General features: G+C 41.2%; 1 protein-coding gene across 11 annotated transcripts in view; it reads right to left on the reverse strand.

The window, feature by feature from the left end:
- Positions 1-3,419: 3,419 nt before the first annotated feature.
- The window catches only part of synrg (synergin, gamma), a 109,009-nt gene continuing 92,472 nt past the window's right edge, over positions 3,420-19,956 (reverse strand). For 6 of the 11 annotated variants that reach the window (XR_005462627.1, XM_038814403.1, XM_038814402.1 and 3 more), the window contains 3 exons: positions 15,956-16,066; positions 15,281-15,313; positions 3,420-4,387 (listed from right to left, as the gene is read on the reverse strand). Coding sequence is in view for 9 of the 11 variants with exons in the window: in XM_038814403.1 (XP_038670331.1) it covers positions 4,256-4,387; positions 15,281-15,313; positions 15,956-16,066 (276 nt within the window). In the remaining 2 variants the exon portion in view is untranslated. Of the gene's footprint in view, positions 4,388-9,573; positions 9,680-15,280; positions 15,314-15,955; positions 16,067-19,956 lie in introns of those variants that run through there. The other 5 variants (XM_038814406.1, XM_038814398.1, XM_038814401.1 and 2 more) reach the window with 3 other exon arrangements.

Raw genomic sequence — 19,956 nt, forward strand, 5'->3', positions numbered from 1 at the left:
CCATCTTCGTGTTGCCCTATACAGGCAGCAAGATTTGTAAAATGATCCCTGAACAGGCAGGGTTTGTAAAATGATCCAAGATCAAACTCTAAAACAATGAAGTTCCAAAAGATTGGGTCAAGCTGAAGATCTCAACGTTCATCGGAAAGCTGCATTCATAACTAAACTTGATGCAAGGTCACAAACAATAATGTTGTTCTCAGCTTTGCCTTTAATTTCCGGTACCTCATCTCACAAGTCATTCATCATCTTGGACTGCGTCGCGACAAGGCAGGCTATAGCAACTCAGAAGACATCACAGCTGAGCCTGATCTGATCAGCGACAACCCCATTGCTTCCAGTGCTCATCAGTAGAGGCCTGGATTGGAAACACTTGCCAATTTTCCTCACCTTATTACAGATGAATTTGGGCCAAATGTAGTAGAATTCAGGAGCACAAAGCTCCTGGAAATCGGAAACAAAAACCAAAAATGCAGCAGATCAGGCTGCATCTATGGAGAGAACAGAGTTAATGTTAAAAGTGTTTTGGTGAAGGTCCACACTCATGTAAACTTGCCTGTTATCATGTCACGATCCAATCTTCACAAAATCAGTTGTTTCATTGGTGGAAGTGTAAGAAGATTCAGATTGCCTCTGCTGATTTACAATGAAAGCAACATTGACAGAAGACAGTGACTGGAATCCTGTCCCTTTAACCATACTGAAGCATGGCTTGGAGTCATATGAAGGGGAGAATAGAGGAGCCTCCTGATCGTTTAAAGACTCTCACAACTAAGAACCGTAAGAAAAATCTGATCGCGGTCCGAGAGGTAGCTCGGGTCAAGATATTTCCCAGATGTTTTGCCAAACCCGATGAACCTCAATGGCCCCTTTCTGGTCCTGTGCATTCTACTTTCCAAAGTAACCATTAAAAGATGCCAATGCGATTAATTCAAAGATATTTTCAAGTCAATTGAAAACAATCCAATTTAGTAAAAGAATACGTGAAAGAATTAAGCAAACCGTTTTGTTGACAGATTTGATTTATGGATCAAAGGCTTACAGTAAAAAGTGATCATTAAATTTTCAAAGATGTGGTCTTGGATTTTTGATGTATTGCTGGGTAACTTGTATTTATGCACCGTGTGTGTTGGTTCCTTTTGGGGGGGGGGGAGAAGAGAATTGAAATTGTCCAATCTATTTTTTGATATAATTGCACTTTAAATTTTTAATCCTGTAGGAATTATTAATGTTTCGGCAAGTAGATGAAACCTGCAGCACCCAAATGACTACCATGCATTCTGTAACAATGCACAAGGTTACTACAGCAACGGGAACATCACCTTGGATACAGTAACCTAGGACACTGGAGTTCTTGGCAATGAGGAGAAACCCAATCTGACGTTAACACTAGTGCTGAGTCATTACAGAGAAAGCACATTCAATTATACTATATTGCCAATAAGAGACTGCTCCAGTTGTTTCCTTAACTAATGACTTTTTAAGCCCATAGTTTAAATCCTTATTAATTAACATGATTATAAACATGTTTTCATCCTACATTCTTTATTAAAATTATAATTTAGAACGCATGCTAAAACAGAAACCGAGGTGTTCATTATTCGGAACGCATGCTAAAAACAAAATGTAGCCCAATACCGGTCACATATATTTCATCTGCAAAAAGTGAGAATTTAGGCTCAATACAATATTGTGATTGGTGATGCATTTAAAACGTTTCATCACGCTCTTAATTTCTCACTTTGAATGAACACAAAGCAGTTGATCCAAGTAATCAGCAAAATAAATAAATTGTACAGGCAAAGCAAAGCTTGTAAATCCACCCCTCCCTGGCCACCCCATGATTACAATTATCACTTGGACAACAATTGCCTCAGTATGTTACATGGATAAAGGGAACGTAAAAGTGAATTTACAGTTTAAGATTGCACACCTTACATACAAATCAAACAAAATGTTCCCTGTTTCCCCCCCCCCCCCCAAACATGCACTTGGGATGACTCAACCAACTCAGAAAAGCACCGAGTTCACTTCTGTACTTCATTTAGCCACAATAGACCTGAGTTGAATCATCTAAAAGACAGTTCATATAATGCAAATACTGTTCAGAGGTACTTCTTCCCAAGCCACCCGTTTAACATTTGTCATGGCTAAGTTCATTTTAAATATGCTATAAACGTATGCATTCCTTCACACAAAGGTTTCGATTGACAAAGTCAGAGCTGAGTCCTTGAATCATCAAATAACATGATCGTGGGTAGTAATTTTGTGGCCTTCACAGAATTTATTGTGCAGTGATCAATATCATTCCCACTGCACCTGGCTCGGTTCTGGCTCTGTTTCTGTGGTTCCAGCAACAATTTTAGTAATTTAAAGCTTTTTTTTTTGAAATAGACGTTTTATTATAAAGCAGAAGTTTTGTTGCAAAGATTTAAGCTAATAATGGATATTCTAGAAAAAGCATCTACCCTTGTAACCACCATTGCACACGGGAGAGTTCTATTGAATTGGATTACTCCAGTGGAATTCAATACTTAAATCGTCAAATCCAATATAGCGATTCCAGGGATAGTGGAGCACTTGGCCCATGGGTAGAGGTTTGCACAGGCCAATATTGGGTTCCCTAGTGCTTAAGTTTATGCTCATCCAAAAAATATGTCTGCACTCGTTCATAGTTTGCAGTTCCCACTTCGACAGAATGCATCATAACCTGTGCTGAGCAAACACAACAAACAGTGTAAGATCTACACTGAAAGAGGTTGCGTCAGGAGGAAGAGGGTGTCATAATTTTATATATGTTTCGATATATAAACATAAATGCTTAAACTAAACAGTACAGAACTATGCATAATGAAAATTTAAATTAATTTGTACATTATGAAAGAATGTTGACTGGGACATTTTCATCAGGCACCTTAATTGCATCTGATTTAGATAAATATTAAATCGCAACTAAAGGAGACCTACAAAAGGGACAACATTGCTTCAGTGCCTTCCCAAATATATTTTTCAGTACTGTATCTTCACAATATTAAGACAGTACATTCATAAAACACAAATAATTTTCTGTATGTTACTTTGAGAAGATGTGCCAAAAGGAGAAACAGCTTTTTCATCCTACATTCAGGAGTTACTGAACATTTTGGGGGGGGGGGGGGGGGGGGGGGGTTTGATGTTAGGTGATATCAATTTGGCCTCTGATATTTCTCCCTTCGTCAGGGGAGATGTATAAAAGGTGGCTGGTCCCATTTGGCCAATTTTACACCATCAACTTAAAGGAGACTCCACAGAGTACAAGTGATTTTGATAACCCATTGCTTCCAATTTAGCTCAGTTCTTGGGTGACGTAGGCTCAACTTTGACTTAATTTGTCACTCCAGAAAAAAAACGCATCAGAAAAAGTGCAGCCATAAAAACAGTTTGCAGTTTCAAGATTCTTTAAATTCACACAGCGATTACATAGACTGGTCAAAATCTTTCTAACAGCTTTCACATTGTGAAGGTCATTGGTCCATAAGGTGACACACTATATACAATACCCACTGCTGGATGTGTTCTGCAAACCTTTTAAGTTTTCATCTCCACTCTGCCATGTGCTGCATGGAATTCAACAAGAGTGAGGTATGGATATGTGCAAGGTTCTGTCATTCGTGTAATTCCATGTCCATCTGTGCATCATTTATTCCTTCCCTTCCCCCCTGAAATTAGGAAGCACTCAACTACCATCATAAGGTTCGTTCAGTGTCCTTGCTAATTTAGGGACATCTGAAGGATGTGAAGTAAGATGTTTACCCATTTGACTATCAGACATTTAAATAATTTAAAATAAAGACTTTTAGTACCTTTCATATAATTACAAAACTAAAGTGAGGTTAACATTTGCCAGTAAAATTGCCCATTTAAAATTCTGTAACATTTAAACCAATGCCGCCTCTCTGCATCTATTAAGTGCAATCGTAACCTCTGGACTTCAAACATCTTGGAACAGAGGGTTAAGCACAAGTCGGTTTGAATCTGAATGCTGCTGCACACCTTTTGGAAGGATCACTTTTCTGCAATCTCTTTAGCTTTTCTTAGACAGTAACATGTAAATAACTTCAAAACAACATTGGTGCACATTAAATATACATTAAAAAATAAAAGTTGTAAATTGAATTCCTTTACGGGCTAAATCCTCCAATTTCAGTGAAATGTCAGTGAGATGCAAGCAGTGGACAAGTTAATTTTGATATCTCTCAGTTCCCACGTCAATATGTCAGAGCAGGTCTGGTAGGATGAGGCCTGGCGGTTTAGGCTCCACACAATTAATCCAGAAATTAGCACAGCTGGCATGATACTGGTGACCACCATAAGACAACTTAAAATTGTCACTCTCTGAATTGAAGGCCTGGAGGGGAGAAAGTAGCAATAAGAACCTTTAGGTTAAACACAACTAGCATTACCCGCGTATGTTAATATACACTTATGTTCCAGTAAAGGTTTCACATCAAATGTGGTTACTGTATATATCTGCACATAGAACAAGGAAGGTTCGGGGTTTTAAAGTAGGAGCTAGTGTGTGGGTCATATCTTCCCTCAGGTTCCATGCTTGTGAAGGAGAATTGCCAAAGGCAGACCAAGCAGGACCATGTCAATTCATGCCTATCCAACCATTGCTTCACTCTGCTCCTCTAATGCTGTAAATATTTAAGTGTGACCTTCCTTCCTGACCCTAGATGAAGTTCTCACCATTTACTTGAAATAGGATGGCATGCAGAATAAATGCAGGGGGAAGAAATTTAGAATTGGTGCCACAGTCCAGGAATGAAATCATTGCCATTTAAATGTCACACAACGTTCAAAGAGTGTAGTAAATTAAGAAGAAGTCAAATATAGTTGTGGGTATGAAGTACCAATTATGGTGGACAAGAGCATTTTAATATCGACTCAACTCATAGAAAGGTTATGTAATTCTATTGGGTGGTGTAACTGATTAGGGGCTGCAACTATACACAAATATATACAGTAAATATGTACAAGTCAATGAAGAATGGTTAATGTATTGCAGAAAATTATAAATGATTGTAAACAAATTTTTAAAAAACTCTATGTCATAACATTCACTTGAACTAAAAGTTATTTTTACAAGTCTGAAAAAAGACATCCAAGTTCTATTCACATCGACGATTATTGCCTCTATTGCTATTTATTCAGTTATACTTTGATTTACCAGCTGCTTAAGGCTGAGTGGATTTGAAGCAATATTAATTGAAAGGTGTGAGCATAAGGTGTTCTTATGTAACAATTCCAATGTATGAGATGCTCGTCATAAACCAAATCTGAACATCATTCATGAATCCAGTCTTCAATTTAACTTAGCGCACGTGGAAGGATTTTAAGGGAAACGCTCTTAAACTGTTAAATCTTTGGTAAATCACAGCTAGATATATCGACTCTCCGGGTCCAATTTTGCGAAAGCTCCACCTTCACAGGTTTGGCCTAAGCTTGCAGACTGAACAATTAATGAATCTTGCATCAGGCTCCAGGAGTCTACAAAGAGGCCCTTCAACACATGATACTCTTTAAAAAAAAGGCTACGAGTTTGTGCAAAACACACACTGAAGGTCATGCAAGTATTCTACAATGAAAATATTCCCTATTAAAACATTTGCTGAATAGGATGAAGGAACAATTTTGCATCAATGCCTCAATCAGAATAATGATAACACACGACTGAAAACTACAGATCATTATAGTGTCAATGTTTAAGGTATAAAGTAATTCTGCTATCAACTGAATTCCATAACTAATGGGTCAATTTGAAATGGGAAAAGAACAGAATTCTACAGATTGTGAGCAAGTAAATTGGGCAATTTTGTGCTGCAGTGATTTTCATTGCATTGCCATCCCTCATCTGAAAAGATACAAGCCCCACACTCAAGCAAATTCCAGATTCCTGGAATTTCTCTTTCTGCAATCACAGCAGATCACAATTATAGTGTAACTTGCTTCGACGAAAGAAGTCAAATGAGACATGAGTCATAGTACGTACACAGCAAGTGAGGGGGAAACAAAAATAAACTGAAAGCCAATCTAGCGACACACTTTACACAAATTGAAATAAGCCTTCGGGGGAAACATTTGGCCAATGGGAAAAGTATCTGAAGTGGCAGAATGTGATGCTGATGAAGATAAGGTGAATACTCACACAGTTTCAATCAAAATTCATTTTATTTTTGGGAAAATGGGAAAAATTACAGTGCATGATGCATGTTTAGTAAGATGGGGCTTTAGTCGTTGTTGAGGGGCCCTTTCTTTTTGATTATAAACTGTGCTAATTCTGATCTCAAATCAATAAACTACAACGCATCAGCAACTATTCATAAGGCAAAAAATATAGTATATTTAGTAATAAGCTGAAATAACTTTATTTAATCCAATCAAGATTAACCTAGTCTCTAAACCCTAATTGATTACAAAACAATTTTGCTTAATTATACAGTTGTCCATCAATATTAATGAGCATAAACTCATCTCTCTCCAAAAGATTGTTTTATTTTATCTCACTCTGCTCAAAATAGTCAGTGCAATAAATGAAAAGAACCAAATAATGGCAGACAACACAGGAAAAAGGAAACACATTCAATGAAATTTCTGATAACATACAAACTGCAATCTGTGTTGCTTTTAAAGCACTGAATGAATGGTAGCTTGAAAATGCCACAAACTTTATTAAGGAACATATGAAAAAATATTTCCACAAATTTCAAGTGTTTAATGTTATGAAATAAATGAGAACACAAAGTACTCCTCTGCAGTGAAACACTTCTTTAAAACAATCAAAAATATTGGAGCTACAGTTTCCCCATCCTCAAAGGATTAATTTTTTCAACACTGCATGCCAGTAAAGTCACAATTTCACCCACTAAATTCAACCTAAATCTTTCACTAAGAACATTCTCCTCAGGTTTCGTTGCTCTACTCAAAAGAAACTACAAGCGGTTTTCTACACAACTATCAGCAATAAGTCAAAAAGGAAATACTGCCAATGCTGGATATTTGAAATAAAAACAAACAAAAATGCTGGCCTGGTAGAGGGAAATAGTTATTGTAGCTTGATGTCCTTTCACCAGAACAAAAAAAAGTTGGAGATGTAACAGATTTTATGCAAGTACTGAGGCAGGGTAAAGGTTGAATGGTATGGGATATGACGGTGCAAGGCAGATGGAGATGGCAAAGGGACAAGTAAAGAAACAAAAGGCACATCTAGAAGAGGGATAAAAGAGAAATAACAGAATCATCACATCGAAAATTAGAGCAGGAGTAGGCCATTCGGCCCTTTGAGCCTGCTCTAACATTCAACACGATCATGGCTGATACTTTATCTCAACACCATACTCCAGTGCTCTTCCCATGCCTATTGACATCCTTAAGAGTCCAGAAATCTATTTCCTTCTTAAATATATTGAGTGACTTGGCCTCCACAGCCTTCTGTGACAGAGAATTGCACAGATTCACCACCCTTTGAGTGGACATTTCTCCTCAATCTCAGTCCTAAATGGCCTACCCCATATCCTGAGACCGTGGCCCCTTGTTCTAGATACCCCCACCAGCCAAAGAAAACAACATTCCTGCATCCAGCCCCGTCAGAATTTTACACATTTCAATTAGGTTTCCTCTCATTCTTCTAAATTCCAGTGAATACAGGCCTAGTTGACCCAATCTTTCCTCATATGACAATCCTACTATCCGAGGAATCAGTCTGGTGAACCTCTGCTGCACTTTCTCTATGGCAAGTGCATCCTTTCTTCGTTAAACAGACCCAAAAGGGCACCCAATACTCCAGGTGTGGTCTCACCAAGGCCCTGTATTGAAGCCCCCTTGCATGTAGGCCAGCATGCCATTTGCCTTCCTAAGTGCTTGCTGTACCTGCATACTTGCTTTCTTTTTCCTTTATAAATTTAAACTACCCAAGTCTTTTTTTTCCCCAATTAAGGGGCAATTTAGCGTGGCCAATCCACCTATTCGGCACATCTTTGGGTTGTGGGGGTGAGACCCACGCAGACACAGGGAGAATGTGCAAACTCCAACCGGACAGTGACCCAGGGCTGGGATTGAACCCGGGACCTTAGCCCTGTGAGGCAGCAGTGCTAACCACTGCACCACCGTGCCGACCCTTTGCATGCTTGCTTTCAGTGACCAACAGCTATCGTCCATTAAATGGGGGTTGAAATTATCAAAAGTTTAGTTCAGAAGGCTGTAAAGTGCCTAATTGAAAGATGAGGTGCTATGTCTTGAACTTAGGTGGAGTTTCTTCGGAACAGTGTAGCAAGCTGAGGACAAAGAGGTTAGAGTGGGAGTGGGATACAGAATTAAAATAACAGGTGAATGGAAACTCTCAAGTCTCGCTTGCAAACAGAACGGAGTGCTTCACAAACCAGTCACCCAATTTGTCTTTAGTCTCCCCACTGTGGTATGGGAGATTGTATCAAGGGCAACGAATACAGTATGTACTAACTTAAAAGAACTACAAGAAGATTGTTGTTTGACCTGGAAGGAGTGTTTCATCTGGAAGGCGAGAACGGTGAAGGCAAAAGAGCAGATTTGGCAAATCCTGTGCATGGAAAAGTGCTGTAGGCAGGGGAGGCTGTTCGGTGTTCGTGAGGAATGGACTAGGATGTCATGGAGGAAACAGTGCCTTTGAAATGTTGAAATGCTGCGATGAAGGAACAGCGCATCATCTTACGATTAGGCACATTACAATCATCTGGGCTCAACATTCGACTAAATTTCAGACAACCTGTATCCCCATATTTTTGATGATGATTCTGCTCTTCGTTTATAGTCCCTTAGACCTATCTTTGATTTCTTTACTTGTCCTATTACCATCTCCTTTTGCCTTGCACCATCTTGCCTTTGGTCATTTAAACTCTATCTTCCATCCCATCACAGCACAAATCTTCCCGTTTTTACTTTCCCCCTAACCTTTCCCTGCCTTTGTACTTGCTTAAAACCTGTTACATCTCTATATCTAATGACAGGTCATCAACGCAAAATGTTAACCTGGTTTCTCTCTCCACTGATGCTGCTTGACCCACTGAACATTTCTAGCGTTCTTTCAAGCTAATGCACTGCCCCACCACCAGTGAAACTAGTAATTATGAATTCTTAATTGTTAGGTTGACAATAGCGTTACAATTTGAGATCAGCGTGGTGACAGGCTCGGGGGCTATAATTTTAGACTGTTCAAATTAAATACTCCATCATTCTGACATATCCTTGTGGTTCTAGCCTTATGTTGTTCAGAGGATCGCAGCATTATGCATCAGACTCAAAATGCCACCTTCCCTATTCACCTCCATGAGCTGACACCCTTACCAAAGTACCAGCCCCATCAGAGGTTGTCGTCTTCTCCATCCTTTCCAAGTGACTCTTATTTGAGTATGAGCCATTCAACAGAGGAAGTCCTTACAGACAAGCCGAATCCTGTTTTCATCTGAGGTCTACTCGTGCACACTTCCAACTGGGGTTGGTAGACATTGAAGAGGAGTGTGAAACATAAGCCCTTAGGAGCAGTGCAATGAATTCTAATACCTTTGCTCAGATCACCGTACTCTTGTACATGCCTAAAATCCTCCTGATCTGGATGGCCCAGAGATGAGTGTTGTCCATCTGAATCAGAGAGGCTAAAGTACTGTTTCTAAGGTGAACAAAATAATAATAATCATCGCTTATTGTCACGAGTAGGCTTCAATGAAGTTACTGTGAAAAGCCCCTAGTCGCCACATTCCGGTGCCTGTTCGGGGAGGCTGTTGTGGGAATGTGGTGTTGTTATTGTATATTGTTAACTAAATACTAGGTGGCCTCCTGATGGGAATAAGCAGATTGTAGCAATTACACTTTTGTCATATTGCTAGGTTAGTCTTTGACGGAAGACTCTGTAGGGTCTGGAAATAAAAGCAGCCAGATTTTGCCACAGTAATTATGAACCTCGGGTGCAACCAGCCCAGTTGACATTAAAAATGGGCACATAATTGATGGGAAGGATTTGCATCATAGACAGCTTCATAAGTCTCTAAGTTAATTAATCCCAACAGAATCTCATTAATGATTAATATCATAATTCCTGGTTTTTCAATAGAAAAGCTATCAGAATCTCCCACACAAACAAGAACAGTTCCATAAGAATATACATAGATACACAGAAGATAGGAGGAGGCCTTTTGGCCCTTAGAGCGTGCTCCGCCATTCATCACGATCATGGTTGATCATCCAACTCTATAGCCTAATCCTGCTTTCTCCCCATAGCCTTTGATCCCATTCTCCCCAAGTGCTATATTCAGCCGCCTCTTGAATATATTCAAAGTTTTAGCATCAACTGCTTCCTGTGGTAATGAATTCCACAGGCTCACTACTCTGTGTGAAGAAATGTCTCCTCATCTCTGTCCGAAATGATTTACCCTGAATCCTCAGACTGTGACCCCTGGTTCTGGACACAACCATCATTGGTAACATCTTCCCTGCATCTACCCTGTCTAATCCTGTTAGAATTTTATAAGTCTCTATGAGATCCCCCCTCATTCTTCTGAACTCCAGTGAGAACAATCCCAACCTAATCAATCTCTCCTCATATGACAGTCCCGCCATCCCCATCCTTCGCTACACTACCTCGAGAGCACATCCTTCCTCAGAGAAGGAGACCAAAACTGCACACAATACTCCAAGTGTGGCCTCACCAAGGCCCTGTACAATTGCAGCAACACAACCCTGTTTCTATAGTCAAAACCTCTTGCAATGAAGGCCAACATACCATGAGCCTTCTTTAGCACTTGTTGCACCTGCATGCTTGCCTTCAGCGAATGGTGCACAAGGACATCCAGATCCCGCTGCACACCCCCCTCTCCCAATTTACAACCATTCAGGTAGTAATCTGCCTTCCTGTTTTTGCTTCCAAAATGAATAACTTCACACTTATCCAAATTATATTGCATCTGCCATTGGTTTGCCCACTCGCCTAACCTGTCCAGATCTTGCTGTAGGATCCCTGTCTTTAAGAAGGGAGTTAGATCAAGCTGTGGAAACTATTGAGGTATTTCCCTTGGCCATAGCAGAGAAAATCCTGACACATTCTCCTCAATCACCTACTTTCTATGGCTGAGGAAATCTTCCCAGAGACACATTGTGGCTTTAGACCTTCCAGAGGAACCTCTAAACTGTCGCCAGACAAATCCAAGAAAAATGTCGAGAACACCGGGTACTCTTCATTGCATTTGACTTGGTAAATTACGGGGCTCTGTGGATTGTGCTTCCAGAAATTTGGATGTCTAAAAAACTTCATCACAATCCTGCAACTGCTTCAGAATGACATGACTGCAACTCCTGTGGGTCGGAGAACTGAAACAGTCCCCTACAAAATCTGGACCCATTGTCAAGCAAGACTTTGCGCCCATTATGGCAGGAGGAGTGGGGGGGGGGGGGGGGGGGGGGGGGGGGGGGGGGTGTCACCCCGAAGTGTCCCTGATACTTCTGGGGGGGGTCACCCCGAAGATTGAAGGGGTGGCTCTCCATGTCTGCGGCGCACTTTAAAGATGACGCCCCGATCTCTGGAGCCGGACTTGCTGGCTCTCAGTCCCGCCTGCCAGTGACGACGTAAACCATGTCTCCAGATTTTCTATCCTCAAACTATCGGAATAGTGAGAGCAACCTCCTGTAGCCCTAGTAACCCCTACTGTGCTGTGAGAACATTAATTAAGAACACCAAGCCTAACTAACTGAATTTGAACATAAATGCTTCCTTTGTTACAATATCTTCTCATGGAATAGCAGTCGTTTATGAAGGATGCGTAGGAGAATACCCACTTCAAAAATTACAGGGCTGCACGGTAGCATAGTGGTTAGTAGCACTGTTGCTTCACAGTTCCAGGGACCTGGATTTGATTCCGGCTTGGGTCATTGTCTGTGTGGAGTCTGCATGTTCTCCCCGTGTCTGCGTGGGTTTCCTTCGGATGCCCAGGTTTCTTCGCACAAGTCCCAAAAAAGGTGCTTGTTAGGTGAATTGAGCATTCTTCCTCTGTGTACCCGACCAGGTGCTGTAGAGTGGTGACTATGGGATTTTCACAGTAACTCACAAAGAACAAAGAAAAATACAGCACAGGAACAGGCCCTTCGGCCCTCCAAGCCTGTGCTGACCATGCTGCCAGTCTAAACTAAAATCTTCTACACTTCCCGTGTCCGTATCCCTCTATTCATGTATTTGTCAAGATGCTCCTTAAATGTCACTATCGTCCCTGCTTCCACCACCTCCTCTGGCAGCGAGTTCCAGGCACCCACTACCCTCTGTGCAAAAAAAACTTGCCTCGTACATCTCCTCTAAACCTTGCCCATCGCACCTTAAATCTATGCCCCCTAGTAATTGACCCCTCTACCCTGGGAAAAAGCCTCTGACTATCCACTCTGTCTATGCTCCTCATAACTTTGTAGACTTCTATCAGGTCGCCCCTCAACCTCCGTCATTCCAGTGAGAACAAACCGAGGTTATTCAACCGCTCCTCATAGCTAATGCCCTCCATACCAGGCAACATCCTGGTAAATCTCTTCTGCACCCTCTCTAAAGCCTCCACATCCTTCTGGTAGTGTGGCGACTAGAATTGAAGTGTTATTGTCAGCCTACTTGTGACACTAAGAAATATTACTATTATTATTATAGTTCAGCACAGCACTGACAGAGGTTTCATCTTTTGAGCAAGATGTTGACCCAGTGCCCCATATGCCCTCTCAGCTAGAAATAAAATATCCCATGGCAGTGTCAAAGAAAGCGCAGGGTGTTCTTCCAGTTTCCAAACCAATATTCACACCTCAATTAGCACCTAAAATGGATGACCGTGCCATTTTCTTTTTGTAGGAGTGCGTCATGAACAAATTGGCTGTCAGTGATTACACCTAAAAAAAATTCTTTTGGCTGAAAAGTGCTTTGGGACATCCTTCTTTCTTGTCAATTTAGCAATTAAAAATCTATAAATAGTAACGGAATGATTCCTATTACAATTTTTATAACACTTGGAATTTCTATTTAGGCTCTCAATTTAGATTCAAATTAAATTTCTGAAGGATGAAATTCAAAATTTGTCTACAGACCTTTGCAAAATTTGTTGTGAAGGTTTCACTCAATTCATTTACCAAATGCTCATTATCTACAAATAAATAAATTCTACCCATTCATACTTTATTCCTTTAGCAAGTAAAGTCACCATAGCCATAGGTGACCATTGGCTGCTTTCCCCTTTTGAGCCGGACAGCTGACTGGTGGTGATTTAACCCAGTCATTGTCAAACTTGGCGGCGCGACCCGCGGGTGGGATGCGGGCGGGTGTTGGGAGAGTCGCGGAGCCGTCCGTCGTGGCGCTCCCAATCGCGCAAATCTGCATGCAACAGCCGGCTGTTACTAAGGCCGGCAGCAAGCGGCCTTCAAAATGGCCGCGAACATGTAAAAAAAATGTGGCCGCACTACGAATGCGTGCCAGATCAGCGGCGCACATGGGCAAAAGTATGCGCATGCGCGCCGATAATCGGGTATGCATGCGCAGTGCGACCGAAAACGGTCGCAGCTTTTTACTTTACCAGTTCGGGGGGTTTTATTCATTTTATTTTTATCATTTATTTTATTCATTTTTTTTTACATGTTCAGGGGTGTTTTATTTAATAAAATTTTACAGGAAAAAAATGCAGAACTTTGGAGACTCCATACTTTCCGACACCGAAAGGCTTCACCTTCATCCAACAGGTTCCATTGGAGGCGCGTGTACGAGGGCCATGGGACCCAAAACCATTTCCTGAATTTTTGTCAGCAGCAAACAAGATAAGAGCAAACGGTGGGTTGCACAGGGCAGCCGGCGTGGGTCGCGAAGGGCGGCCGGCGTGGGTCGCGAAGGGCGACCGGCGTGGGTCGCGAAGGGCGACCGTCACGAAGGGCGGGCGGGTTGGTAAAAATGGGTCCACGGAAAAAAAGTTTGAAAAACACTGATTTAACCTGAGGATCATCACACCTCAGGTAAGGGGCAAGATTCATGAATAACCTTGGCTGGTGCAGGAATTGAACCTTGTTGTTGGCCTCACTCCGCATCGCAAACCAGCTGTCCAGTCAACTGAGCTAAATCAGTCCCAATTCCTTAAGCATAATTGTATCCTAGCCATTTTTCCTTTGCTATGCAGGGTCAATCTATAGAACTAGGCTATCACATTTACCAGACAATCTCACAGCTCAGCATTAACTGAATCATGATTGAAGGGATACCCTGCTGTTTGAGGGACACGAAGGGCAACATTAACACAGACCAAATAGTGAATTTTAGTTTCAAATTTTCCCTGTTCTCCCCAAGATGGTGTCACACGTTGGAGTACGGATTCGATTGATGCCAAAAGCCAACTAGCATGGTACCTAAATGGTGGAAATCATCTTTGCGTTTGTTTCTGCTCTCGCCCAACATTCACAAGCATAAGTAGGCTTTCCATTGGGAGCTCCTGTATACCTCTCAGTTTAGGTTAACTGTTGCCAGCTATCAAATGCTTCAAACCACTCTTGCCGAGATAACCAAAATCAGTACAGGCTGTGATCTTAAAACTTGCTCTTCACTTTGTTTGTTTTTAGCCTAGTCATCAAAATTGTTAAAATACAGGCTGATTGGATGCATGATTGTGTATCTCTATGGTACAACTTGTTTATGATAATGAAATGGCCAGGTTATGTGTGAGCAAACATTCCTTTCCTTCTTGGACAATGACTTGCGTATTCATTTTGGAGTCCTCCAAACACCAGCTGAACCTTCTGTCCGCACATTTTAAGCATTAGGTTTATACAGTTGGGAATGAGCATTTTTTAGTTCAGGGCACCCATTTGAAGCAATCCCATGTTGCATTCAACTCCGCATTTTAGCTATAATGTGGCGCATTTGATAAACACAAGGAATTTTACGGTTTTAACAAAATGCAATAAATTTCACCAACATGCATGTTGAAACTACCCGTTCCTGATGAATGCAACACCAATTTCCCCATGCAATCCAAAAATGACAACCACAACACTAGCGAGAAGAAAGTGAGACCCGTCAGCATTTGTTAGGAGACAGTAGATTTTAAACCACTCCAATTAATCGCAAGACCCCAAAATGATCATAGTGTAGGAAAGGAAAGGAAAGATATTAAAATTATCCCTGCAGGCAGTTCGAGGGTTAATTTTAATTTAGCCCAATTCGACAGCCATTTGGCAGATGAGATGTTTTGAGAATGTAACTTTTAGAAGGTCATACTTGTTTAGGATGATCCTCCAAGTTTTCGTCCTCCTGGAATATTGCAATAAGTATTCTGGTTAGCACCACATCAGCAGAATTATTAATCCTCAAAAAGGTCAGCCAAAAAGTTATTTTTGCTCAAATTATTGTACAATGCCCTTGCATATATTTTCAGGTTACAAGGAGACCCTAGTTAACAGGAGTCAGAAGTGGGAGGCAAGGAAGAAATGTCTGGAAACATCTCCTCAGCCAGTTGGTGATACTTTTTGGCCAGTTATAGCAGTTGCTAAAACTTTAATGAATGTTGATTTAGCTCTCTCTGCAGCGTGTAATGGGCCAGGCCACCTGGCTGAGGGAACAACTCATCAGCTGGATTGAGATTGAGTACGATTTCCAGCTAAGGCTGTGGTTCAAACCCAGTCCTTCCAATTCATGCTGCGCTTGGCAATGCACGGCATTGGAACTCTATTTGAGACACGAAAACTAGCAAAACTTTGAAATGCGTTGCTTGTTTTTCACATCTGTTTTCTGATTTTATTAACTATAAATAAAATAGAGATACATCAGTGTGTACAGACAAATGCTCACTTAGCTAGACGTGCTTCTTGCAAGTCACTCATCAATTATGTGAAATCAGTCCATCAAGTGAGTAAATATTGGAATGTGAGCAAGTTCTAGATAGCTTGTGCTTACCTTGCTTCTGGAGTCAACATTCAGCAGACAAACTCCACAGGCTAGCTCTTTCGCATTTTTAATCCCAGGACGTAGAATGCATGAGGAGAAATCCAGTGAGTTTTCATCTGGCTGTAAGGAATGCAAACAATTAGGTTTATTAAATTGCAGACAATGTAGTTTCTCTGCCTCGTTCACACTGAACAATTATTTTGCTATGGTATAAAAGGAGGCCTTGTTGGGTGGACCGCAATGACTTTTTTCATGTTGCTTTAAATTTGAGAACCCAATTCATTTTCTCCCAATTAAGGGGCAATTTAGCGTGGCCAATTCACCTACCCTGCACATCCTTTTGGGTTGTGGGGGGTGAGACCCACGCAGACATGGGGAGAATGAGCAAAGTCCACACGGACAGTGACCTGGGATTGAGATCGAACTTGGTTCCTCAGCACTATGAGGCAGCAGTGCTAACTACTGCGCCACTGTGCCACCCCTGCTGGAAAATCTTCTCAGCACCAAGTTAAGCCCTGACTCCTGGATTTTTTTAACTAGGCAGATCCAGCAAATAACTTGACAGCCAGATTTGGTCTAACATTTTTAGTAATTTATATTTAGTTTACAATCATCTAATGCCAACCCAATACTGTGAAGTTACAAACTCACCTCATGCTATTGGCTTTCATTTTAAAAAAAAATCTACGACAGTGACCTACAACACATTTTCGTCTAGGATTGCTAAATTGGAAGGTTCCTCTGGACAGATTGGTTAGCTGACCATAATAAATTATAGTGCAACTCTGAGAATGGTAATATCACTATGATGGATCTATATAGCTGGACAGATAGAGATGGCAGTAGGAGAGAGGGGCGGAGAGAGGGGGAGGAGAGAGAGATATAGAGAGAGAGAGAGAGAGGAGAGGGCGAGAGCGGGGGGAGGAGAGAGCGAGAGAGAAGGGGAGGAGAGACAGATTTTTTAAAAGCATAATCGGGCAGCAGGTGGCACAGTGGTTAGCACTGCTGTCTCACGGCGCCGAGGTCCCAGGTTCAATCCCGGCTCTGGGTCACTGACCGTGTGGAGTTTGCACATTCTCCCTGTGTTTGTATAAGGTTTCTCCCCCATGACCCAAAGATGTGCAGGGTAGGTGGATTGGCCACAATAAATTGCCCCTTAATTGGAAAAAGTGAATTGGGTACTCTAAATTTATTTAAAAAAGGATGATCGGGATATGGATAGATACACAGATATATTAAATAGAGTTAATTCGGTGGGCACAATTGCAGACTTTTGCACAAATGGCACCCATTTTGCACGTTTTTTTTCTCCACGAGTTTTCATTCCAACTTATTTACATACAGCATTGCCAAATGCAAAATCTGCTATAAACCAGTGCAACAGGGCAGAGTTTTAAAACTCCCCCCCCCCCCCAAAATAATTGCTTTAAAATTTCTATGAAAATATTCCTTGATGTAGTCACAAGTGGCAACTTGTTAAAGTTTGATTAATACAACTGACGATGGGATTAATCACAAAAAAGCAAGCATTTGAAATTACAGTATCGATCCATCACCACCTGTAAGTAATCAGAGTTTGAAATCTTCAGAAGAATTTGAAAACATAGATTTTTTTTTATAGTTCCACTGGACAAAATGATCCGCTCCTGGCAATTAAAAAAAGAAAAATACACATTTGTGTCCTGGTGCCCAAAAGATCCAGCTTCAATTTTGGAGCCCGCTTGAAGGTCTGTAGGGAAGCACAATCAGTGGAAACTCTCAGTGTGCTGGGTCAGTTTCGAGCGGCATGTTTTTAAAACTTGCAAAGACCACAGAAACTTGAACTGTACTGAAGACAATTTTCCCATAAAATTCCATAATCTTTTCCGCCAGTTACACCAATATTAACAGGATGGCATCAAAAAAGCCAGTGCCACCAAGAAGGTCATTTTCTATACGAACAAAAATAACATGGTCCTTGCTTCCTTTTCCTTTGGCTGTTCTGGGAAGCTGAAACCTGGGGTAGTTCAAAGCTGACATTTAAGAACAGTAGACCAAGAAACAGCACACCTAAACCTCACACAATTCTTCAATAGATTCTGCAACTTCTTCGAAGTTCTGAAGACTTCATACTGAACTCGAAACATTTGCTCTGTTTCTCACTCCACAGACTTTCTTGCAAGTTCTGTATTTATTTCAGATCTCCAGGCTTCACAGTACTTTGCTTTTACATCACTGCAACTTTCTAGCTATTTCACTGATAAGGCAATTAAAGCTTTTGACAAAATGCGCCAACTTGGCTACATGCTTTGAATTCCCAAGTTACGGTTTTTGTAATGTGTGAAAGCAAAATTACTTTCTGGACAGTTGCTCCAATCATTTTCACCATTAATGTCCTCCAAAGCAATTTCAATGATTGGATCTTTAAGCAGCAATCATAGAAGGCTGGAACAGAAACACTACTCCTGCAGAAAATGGTCCATTAAGCTTTAAAGTCACCGAAGTAAAGGAATAGAGTCTGGGTATAAAATCAAAATTAATGAGCAACAATGGAAGATAACCATATCTGAAAATAAATTACAGTTTAAGAAAAATGCTATTTTCTTTGCTGATAGATTTTTGCTTTGACGTGTATACATCATGCATATTTATTTATATGTATTATAATAAGCATCAAAAAGTAGACAATGTCAGAAATTTGGTTTTTAAAATTATCAGTAACTACAATAATTGAGGTAAAGTCTACCATGCGGGCAAAGGATGGAAAAGCAAATCAGTTTGGTTGAATTATCCAAACATATTGGACAGGGGAGAAAAGATAAACTGAAAACTCCATTTCCTTCCTCTATTTTTAAAGTGTAGATGTCTGTGTTCTTAAACCCCAGTTGGTTGTGTGGTCAATTAAAAAAAAAGTACAGCAGCAGTCTTTCATGATTTTAAATAAAGATAATTATTTATTCACACACTCATTTCAAAAGATCTAAATGCCTCATCAGTCTCACACCATGCACTCAAGAAAGGTACAATTAAAGAAGATGGTACACTTCAAGTGTAAACCAAAAGAATCATTAAGTTCATTTGCCTTTGAGTGTCCAGAGGAATTAAGTTTTTTCCCCACTCTTGAATTGGGTAGCACACTGGTCAGCACTGTTGCTTCACAGTGCCAGGATCCCCGGTTCGATTCGCGGCTTGGGTCACTGTCTGTGCGGAGTCTGCACGTTCTCCCAGTGACTGCGTGGGTTTCCTCCGGGTGCTCCGGTTTCCTCCCACAAGTCCCAAAAGACGTTCTGTTCGGTAATTTGGACATTCTAAATTCTCCGTGTACCGGTACAGGTGACAGAATGTGGCGACTGGGGGCTTTTTGCAGTAACTTCATTGCAACGTTAATGTAAGCCTACTTGTGACAATAAAGATTATTATTAGTTTGGCTAAGTTCAGGATTACTTTGAAGAGAAGAATGTTCAGCAAGTCATGAAATTGGGCACTCGTGGCTGTTGTATTAGGAGGTCCAATTTCTTTACAGGTGAACTGCTTCAGAATCAAGCCAGGAGGTTTGTTTTGTTAAAAAGAATTTTAAGCTGCTTTGTTCTTAAAAGGCAAAGTCACCACAGCCTTTCTCTCTAACTGTTGCCTTGTCAGTGTTATTCTGCAGACCATCCCAGGCCCCTTCCGCGTTTTGGATGAAAGGAACTTCAGCATCGAAGGATCAATTTGTCATATGCTCAATGGTATACAATAGAGGGTAGATAGTCATCTTTCACACTTAACTTGTGGATAACTGGTCTTGTCAGCTTTCCTTTGTTACATTGCAAACCTGGAGATAGAGAGACTTGGGACGGGATTCTCCCACTCTTGGCGCGATGGTCCGACGCCAAGAGCGACGCAAACCAGTCCGGCTTCGGGTCACCCGGAAGTTGCGGAATCCTCCGCACTTCCGCGGGCTAGGCCAGCGGCGGAAGGGTTGGCGCCGTGCAAACCGGCAGTGAAGGACCGCCGTGGTCCCTCGCTTGCGCAGAACTGCCGGCTTGTTC

The sequence above is a fragment of the Scyliorhinus canicula genome, chromosome 12 (assembly GCF_902713615.1).
Source record: "Scyliorhinus canicula chromosome 12, sScyCan1.1, whole genome shotgun sequence".
Taxonomy (NCBI): domain Eukaryota; kingdom Metazoa; phylum Chordata; class Chondrichthyes; order Carcharhiniformes; family Scyliorhinidae; genus Scyliorhinus; species Scyliorhinus canicula.